The sequence below is a fragment of the Nematolebias whitei genome, chromosome 3 (genome assembly GCF_014905685.2).
Source record: "Nematolebias whitei isolate Nwh7 chromosome 3, NemWhi1, whole genome shotgun sequence".
Taxonomy (NCBI): Eukaryota; Metazoa; Chordata; class Actinopteri; order Cyprinodontiformes; family Rivulidae; genus Nematolebias; species Nematolebias whitei.
The window spans coordinates 24899675-24908479 of NC_056500.1; the positions used below are offsets into that span (position 1 = coordinate 24899675).

At 42.0% G+C, this 8805-nt stretch overlaps 1 protein-coding gene across 1 annotated transcript in view; it reads right to left on the minus strand.

The window, feature by feature from the left end:
• LOC119407897 (protein shisa-like-2A) overlaps positions 1-8805 on the minus strand; it is a 16732-nt gene that overhangs the window by 3971 nt on the left and 3956 nt on the right. Inside the window, exon 2 of the mRNA XM_037674726.1 lies at positions 5587-5723. Coding sequence (XP_037530654.1) covers positions 5587-5723 — 137 coding nt within the window. The remainder of the gene's footprint in view (positions 1-5586; positions 5724-8805) is intronic.

Consider the following 8805-nt stretch of genomic DNA (forward strand, 5'->3'; position numbering starts at 1 on the left):
ATATGTATATATATGTATATATATATATGTATATATGGCAGTGGCCAAAATGGATTTTGATGTGGAAACCCAATTTTTCCCATTGACCTTTTCTTATTCGACTAGATGAAACCACACACCAAAATGGAAGTGAGTATCTCACTTATTTTTCAAGTTATCACCCTCTCAACATTCAAGGATGGACAGACAGTATCTCCACTTTTCACTCCGTGACAGGGGACAGAAAAAGGATTTATAAACCAGGTGTTTCATAGCGATAGTCCCAGATTGAAAATCTCTACATATATTTTTCTTTACCTGACTAAGGCAAAGCAGAAGGCGTATGATGAGTTTATGGGAGGCTAGACACTAAAGAGGGTGAGAAGGACTTGTACTGATTGACAAGACAGAAAGAGAATTCATTCATTTAACCTTTATTTATACATAGTCTCATAGAGACACGAGGACTCATTTTCAAGAAAGACCTATTTTAGACAGACAACAATATACAACAATAAATAACAATTAAAATAAAATAAATCAGGCTGGAAAGGATGTGCGGCAGGTTAGGCTTGTTAAAGATAGGAATGGTAATGTTCTAACAAGTGAGGAGAGTGTGACAGAAAATGGAATGAAAGGAAAAGAAGAGTAGAGATCATTGAAGCTGTGGACCAGGAGGTGGGAAAAATTAGTGAGTGTGAAGTCCGGAAAGCTCTGAAAAGAATGAAGAAGGGGAAGGCAGTAGGACCTGATGATCAGTGGAGGGTTGGAAATGTCTTGGAGAGATGGCAGTGAGGTTTTTGACTCAAATATTCAATGGCATATATGAGGGTGAGAAAATGCCCAAGGAATGGAGAAGAAGTGTGCTGGTGCCCATTTTTCAGAACAAGGGTGATGCACAGAGTTGTAGCGACTACAGGGGAAGTAAGTTGATGGGTCAATGAAGATCTGGGAGAGAGTTGTGGAAGCAAGACTTAGATGAGAGGTGACTATCTGTTGTGATCAGCAGTATGGTTTCATGCCTAGAAAGAGCACCACAGACACCATCTTTGCCCTGAGGATGCTGATGGAGAAGTACAGAGAGGGTCAGAAAGAACTTTGTTGTTTCTTTGTGGATTTACAAAAAGCATAAAACAGGGTGCCGAGGGAGGAGGTGTGGTGTTGCATGAGAATATCTGGATTGGCAGAGAAGTGTTAGACTGGTACATGACATGTATGAGGACAGCAGGACAGTGGTGAGATGTGCTGTAGGAGTGACAGATAGTCTTCTTTACCTGCAGAAAAAGTAACTTGTGAAGATTATTTACTGTTTAAAGTATCTGTCATCCATCCATCTATTTTATTTGATTGCTGATTGATTCCAGGTCATGGATGAGCTGGTGCCAAAGTCACTAGCTGTGTTCCATTTGTACTTGTAAGTCAGAAATGTTCAAGTTCAAGGTTCTTTATTGTCATTTGCATCACATGTGGTACATGAGATGGAATGAAATTGTGTACACAGGGCCCCAGTTACATCCAACAATAGCAAAAATATAAATTGTAAAAAGATTGTTTTTTTTTGTTTGCACAAAATATTCAGTAGAGCTCTGCTTTTGTCATTGTTGTTAGCGCTGTTGATACGAGGAATGTAAGAATCACCCTGCGTTCAAGACTAATGTTTTTTATTTAGTTAATTCAGAGTGACTTAGGAAAAAAAAGGTTTTGTATGAAAATGTGACTTTTAAAAGTATTTCTCTTGTTTTATTTATTTATTGCACCACTTGCTCTTGTCGAGGGCAGATGCCTTTCCCCTCCTTTCCTCTCCTCCACTTTGCTTTGCTGCTCTGTCCTGTCTGTGAAACTGCTTCTGAGCATTTCTCTACATATCTTTTGAACCATAATATTGCTATGGATCTGGTCAGTTGGTCTCTCAACTCAATTGATAAAATTTTCTCAATGATAAGACAAGCTTCAGGCGAGCCGAACTGCCCTGACAACACACACAGCTGGATATGTCGTTGATTTCTGGGGGAAGTGGAATGTGATGTGTCTATCTCTGCTGTCGATAGAGGACATCGAAGATGTGTATATAATCAGATTTATAACAAGTTTCCTGCTTTTTGGAATCGGCTGGTTCCTGGTTTATCAACATATTAAAGAAGACGGCTGCAACTAATTTGGTCCTGGTCAGGCTGCCAGCCTTATGTGATGGTTTGCTCTGTGTCTCGAGCAGCCAGACTCAATTGCTTAGTGAACAGGACTCACTGGCAGGATGGATCAGATCTCAGGGAATATTCTCTGGCACAAACCAGCATGTGTGTCCACTTAATTTGGACGTTACAGAATCTACATGAGACCAGCAAAGTTTCAAGGCAGATAAAATTCAGTCAAGTTCTGCCCGTCTCCAAAACAAAGGTTGTTTATCTGAATTCGGCTCCCTCGGCTGGCCTTGGCAGGTCGCCTTATCTCAATTCGCCTGGAGGCGCTGTAAATTGGACACTCTGCCCCCTCCCCTCCCACCGAGGAAGTCTATGGACCTATCAGTGGGAAACCGGCTGAATAAACATCGTGTCATGTTGATCATTTCATGCCTTTTGGATTCTCACTGGCGCTGTCCTTGGCCAACCTCGGCACCCCCCGAGAATGTTTACAGATCTGCCAGAGGGAACTGATTGATCATTCCATTCTTATCAGAACACCTACAGTGCCTCCGGGAGCATTCTTGGACACGCTCACTGCACTTGTCGTCTCCCCCCTCCCCCGCCCCCGTGGAAGTCTACGTCACCATGTGCTTATGTAGGCGGGGTGTTTTTTATTTTCAATTACATGCTATCTCTCATTGGCCAAAGAGAGAGAAGCTGTTAGGATTTATTTTTTTTGCCTCCAAATCCTGCATGTTGTTACTTTCACAACTTTTTTTCTGTCTAAACAGGTCTCACTTGTAAAAGAGTCTTTGAGGCTCGATGTGATTTATCTGTATAAATACAGGTTGAATTGAATTGAACGTGTCTCGTGTTTGTTAAGGCCTCGTTGGTTGTATTTTTAAACCTCCATCAGAACTGTATAGACATTTTTTTAATCACAGTAAAACAATATTTAACTATACTAAACTGTTATTACCATAATGTTTACACAGAAGTTTTCATATATCTGGTACTGTGTGATTCTTTTTCTGTTAATAAAATATTTTTGGAACATTCATCACTGAGACTTCTTTCTTAATACATAACCACACAGGCTGTGCGTAATAGATGAAACAATGAAAAACGAAAATAGTAAATTGTTAAAAGCTCTTGTTTAATGATACACAAGTATTCTCATAAAGAATCTCTCAGCATTCCTTAACGCATAAAACAATACTACCACTGATACTTTATAGAAATACAAGAATCACCAATGCCCTGTGATGGACTTGCGACCCGTCCAGGGTGTACCCCGCCCCTCGCACAGTGATTGCTGGACATGGGCACCAGCGACCCCCGTGACCCAAAATGGAATAAGCGGGTAAAGATAATGGATGGATGGATGAAGAATCACCAATCATTTTTGTTTAAATAATCTTTTACACTACAAAATTGCTACTTGGCACAGTCGTGAGAAAATTTAATTCATATTTACATCAAAATGAAACACAAGCAAATGTTTTATTCATATTCATTTCTCTGCTCAGGGCATGTGTGTGGGTGTTTCTGTACACCTCGATGCAGAACAGATGAAGAAATGGGTTGCAGCATCCATCCTGGTGTTCTGCAGGTTCAGAAGACGCCTCCTGTCTAAAGGTTTGCTCACCTCTAACAGAGCTCTCTTCAGGTTGACTGGTTGTCTGGCCAGTGCCAGTGTTCTCAGTATCCTGATTTAAAGAAAATGTATGCTGAAGTAAAAAATAAAGAATGTAAACAATATACACCATTTCATCATCAATTCACTATTATAGCTACTATTACTTGGTGCTGTGCTACGTGACCACTGATTGCAATGACAAATTACACATAATCAAGTCGCTTTTTGCATAAAGTATTGTTAAAAACAACAATACCTTCTTTGCCTTTGTCCTCCTCCAGTGCGTTCTTCAAGTGGACTAAATGTTTGTTTGGCAACCTTCTATATCCAAAAGATTAAAAACAAAGACTTTTGTTGCAGGCCTACATGTTTTTTCGGCTTAAGGCAAGCGGGAAACTGGAACACTGTCGTCTCGGAGACAACGTCACTCCGACTTCCCAGTTATGAGTTCGGATGGAAATGGAATGCAGCAACTGTGTGAGAAGCAGGGGGCACTCTGGACATGTTTCTTGTCCATCACAGGGACATATATAGACAAATGAGATGAACCTAATGACAAATTAGATAAGTCATCTAACCAGGCATGCATGCATCAGTGTGCATGCATGTATTAGTTCTGGTGAGTGGGAGGAATCCAGAGTACCTGGAGAAAACTCAAACGAAAATGCAAATTCTACCCAGAAAAGCCCCGGGTGGGAGGTGAACCTGTGACCTTCTTGTTGTGAGGCAACAGCAATAAAAACAGCACAATACAAGCAATACATTGTGTCCTTTATAGCTGACAGATTTGAATAGTGAATGTTTGTAGTTTTCCAGAATGCAACTAACCTTAATGTTTTTGGTACAAGATATCAAGTGTGTAAGAATTAAGGTCCTGGCATACTCCATCTGAAGCCAAGCAGTTGAGGTGCAGTCATGTGGTTGCGGGACATTTGTTGTCGCACACACACCTTTCATTATTTACAAGCCACAGACTCGGCACTCCTGGGAAAGCCGTTCCGCTGCAGTATAGATGAGCTTCTTCTGGCCAGAGTCTCCATTCCGTCCCTGAATCTGCTGTTTGGCCACAAATCAATCATGGAGAGAGTACCACGCCTTTCAGCAGACAGACTCCTCCATACTTATTGTCTGCACGATCTCCATCCATCCATCCATCCATCCATCCATGCAGGAGTTTATGGCCGTTTGACTAATTTAGTGTATTTGAAGAGCTGTACAGCTGAATGTCCAGGTGCATTTCCACATTGATGAACATGCCCACAAACTTCTGACCAATCACACAATACTTGGTGCATATGCCTGTGAGAAAAAGTAGTGCCCGGGCCTTGTGTCGAGAAGGGGTGGAGCTACTCTGATAACAAAATTAGATAATTTTCGTCATGCAACTCTGTCATTGAGAGCTGATTTCACCGTTTTGTATGGAGTATGCAGGGCCCTTTACACTGTGTAGCAGAACAGAGGCCGGGTTTAATTTCCAAAACCTCTGCTCAGGTGTGACAGTTTGTGGTTTAAAGGACTGGTAGGAACAGTGTCTGAAGTCCCTAAAACATGAAGTCTGTTTTTAATGTGATGATTCATTACATGAAATAGTAATAAAAAGGTCTAATAAAAATAAAACTGTAAAGTCGCCCGAGTCTGAAGCCGTTGTAACATTTAAAGATACTCTAAGCAGAGCTGTTTCAGTAAAATGCATGTTTTTCAAACATACAGAAAATTATCTTGCTCTAACACAACTTTTTCCAAAAGGCAAGACCAGCACTGAAAGCACATTTTCTCCAGGTTGAGATAATATTAAATACCTGAAGTTTACTGCGAAGAGTTGGTGGTTTTAATGGCCACAGACAGTACCTGGTGCTCGAAGAGGCAATCCATTGTCCAGACCTTTGGGTTTGGTGGTGACAAACAAGTAACAGAGGACGCACAGAGTGATGATGAAGGCAAGGAGGACCACAGCTGCTACAGAGAGACCCACAAGAGCTCCGAGGCTGGAATGAGACACAGGAAGCAGCAGAAAAACATAAATAATATCAGAGACTTTTAGATAAAATACTACATCTGATAAAAAGGGGAAATATTACTTCAGCAGTTTGGGTATATTCATTAAGAGTTTATTTTTTTATATTTTAAAATGACTCTCAAATACAACATGCTGGTGAAGATTCTCAGTCATCCAGGACATGATGAATTCAAAAAGCGTTCAATACAAAAACAACTGGACTTTATTTGTAACAGAAGACGTTTCGCTCTTCATCCGAGGAGCTTTCTCAATTCAGAGAGTGAGAGATTCAGGTTATAAGGCTGAGTGAGATAAAACACACACACACATATGTAGATTGGCAATTCACACCTAAACAAACATTAACAGTAAGAGTCTTTGTTCCTCTAATTCACAGACGAGGCCCCTCTGTTCCCATCAGGTGTGAAAAACCGGCTGGGAATCTGTTTTAAAGTTGCATTATAGGTTTTTGAAAGTGGAAATCTGAGGCCTCCTCCTCTGTTAAGAGACGGCTTTTCTCTTTTTACATAAATTGCCTCCTTCACCCCCCTCTCAAACCATCTGTGTTCTCGGTCCAAAATGTGCACATTTTGGTCCTCAAAAGAGTGTCCCTTATCTGTGAGGTGGAGGTGAACAGCTGAGTCTTGTCCTGTGGAGCTGGCTCTCCTGTGTTGAGCCATGCGTCAGTGAAGGGGCTGTTTAGTTTCTCCAATGTAGAGGTCTGGACAGTCCTCGCTGCACTGGACCGCATACACTACACCACTCTGTTTGTGTATGGGTGTTTTGTCTTTAGGGTGGACCAGCCTCTGTCTGAGAGTCCTGCTGGGTTTGAAATGTACTGGGATCTTGTGTTTGTTGAAGATCCTTCTGAATTTCTCTGATACTCCAGCAACATAAGGGATGACAATGTTTTTACGTCTGTTCTCCTTTTTCTGTTTATTAGTGTGTTTTGTAGATTTCCTCACTGACTTGACAAAGGCCCAGTTAGGATATCCACATGTATGAAGAGCTTCTTGGATGTGTTTTTGTTCCTTTTCCTTCCCTTCTGTCTTTGTGGGGACGCATTCGGCCCGATGTTGTAAAGTTCTGATGACAGAGAGTTTGTGTTCCAGTGGATGGTGGGAGTCAAACAGAAGATACTGGTCTGTGTGGGTTGGTTTTCTGTAAACTTCAATGATGAGGCTGTCCTCTCTCTCCATCTGAACCAAACAGTCCAAAAAAGGCAGCTTGTTGTCGTTTGCATCCTCTCTGGTGAACTTGATGTTGTTATCCACCGAGTTAATGTGTCTGGTGAACGCTTCTATTTCCTTGGCTTGGATTTTGACCCAGGTGTCATCCACATATCGGAACCAATGACTTGGCGTTGTTCCCTCATAGGAGTTTAGGGCTCTCTGTTCCACTTCCTCCATGTAGAGATTGGCAACAATGGGTGACATTGGAGATCCCATGGCACAGCCGTGCTTCTGTCTGTAAAAACTGTCATTGAACTTGAAATAAGTGGTGGAGAGGCAGAGGTCCAACAGGGTGCAGATCTGGTCTGGGGTGAAGTTGGTCCTGTTGATTAAGTCCTTGTCTTGTAGAAGTTGTTTTCTGACGGTTTCTACTGCTTCAGAGATGGGTATGCATGTGAAAAGAGAAGTCACATCATACGATACAAGGGTTTCTCCTGGGGTTAGTTTCAAGTGTTGAACTTTGTTAGCAAAATCAATGGAGTTCTTTATGTGATGAGGTGTGTTTCCAACAAGAGGAGCTAAAATACCAGCCAGATGTTTAGCAATATTGTATGTCACTGAGTTCATGCTGCTGACGATGGGTCTGAGTGGTGTTCCTTCTTTGTGTATTTTTGGAAGTCCATAAAGACAGGGAGTGGCTTTTCTACATTTTCTTAAAAATGGATTCAAGTCATTGTTCCCTCAATTCCACACAATATTTTGTAGTAAAGCTCAATACGTTCAAGCAGCATGTTTGATAGCAATAACAGCACACCTATCTTAGAGCTTTTTCCCCCACTCTACAGAATCACTCAATCTCTCATCAGGTTGGATGGAGAATGTGGATGCAGCCATTTTCAAATCCCTCCAGAGTCTGGCTGGGCCACTCAGGGACGTTTACAAAGCTGTCCCCATCGCAGGGCAAAGATGAGGAATTGGAACCCCCCTTTCTGTCTGTCTGTCCATTGGTCCAGGCATGTTGTGAGCATAACCTAAAATATATGTGAGGTACTGACTTCCATTTTGGTGTGTGGCTACATCTAGGCTAAAGGTTATTTACGATAATTGGGTTGCCAAGTCAATATCCAGTCCAGAAATACACTACCCTCCAAAACTACAAACATCCATCTATCCATCCATTTTCTTTACCCGCTTATTCCATTTTGGGTCACGGGGGTCGCTGGTGCCCATGTCCAGCAATCACTGTGCGAGGGGCGGGGTACACCCTGGACGGGTCGCAAGTCCATCACAGGGCCACATAGAGACAAACGAGACAAACAACCATTCACTCTCTCACTCACACCTAGGGACAATTTAGAGTTACCAATCAGCCTAACATGCATGTTTTGGTCTGTGGGAGGAAACCGGAGTACCCGGAGAAAACCCACGCATGCACGGGGAGAACATGCAAACTCCACCAAGAAAGGCCCCTGGACCGGGGTTTGAACCAATGACCTTCTTGCTGAGAGGCAGCAGCTCTACTAGTTGTGCCACTGTGCTGCCTAACTACAAACATTCACTATTCAAATCCCTCAGCGATGGGGGCATCAGCGTACTGCTTGTTATCTTGACTGAGGGATGTTGTTGGAAGATGAGCCTTTGTTTCTGTGGTTCAAGGTGCTCTGGAGCAGATTATCATTGATGCTTCTTCACATTGGTGCAGCGAGCTTTCCCTCAACCCTGAGTACTCTCTAATTTCAGCCAAAAAATAAAAAATAAAAAAATCCCTGCAGCATAATGCTTTCAGGATGCAGTATTTCCCCTGCCATTATGTTAGATAAGTGTCTCATCCAAACAGCATATTGTGCCACTTTATCTATCTATCTATCTATCTATCTATCTATCTATCTATCTATCTAT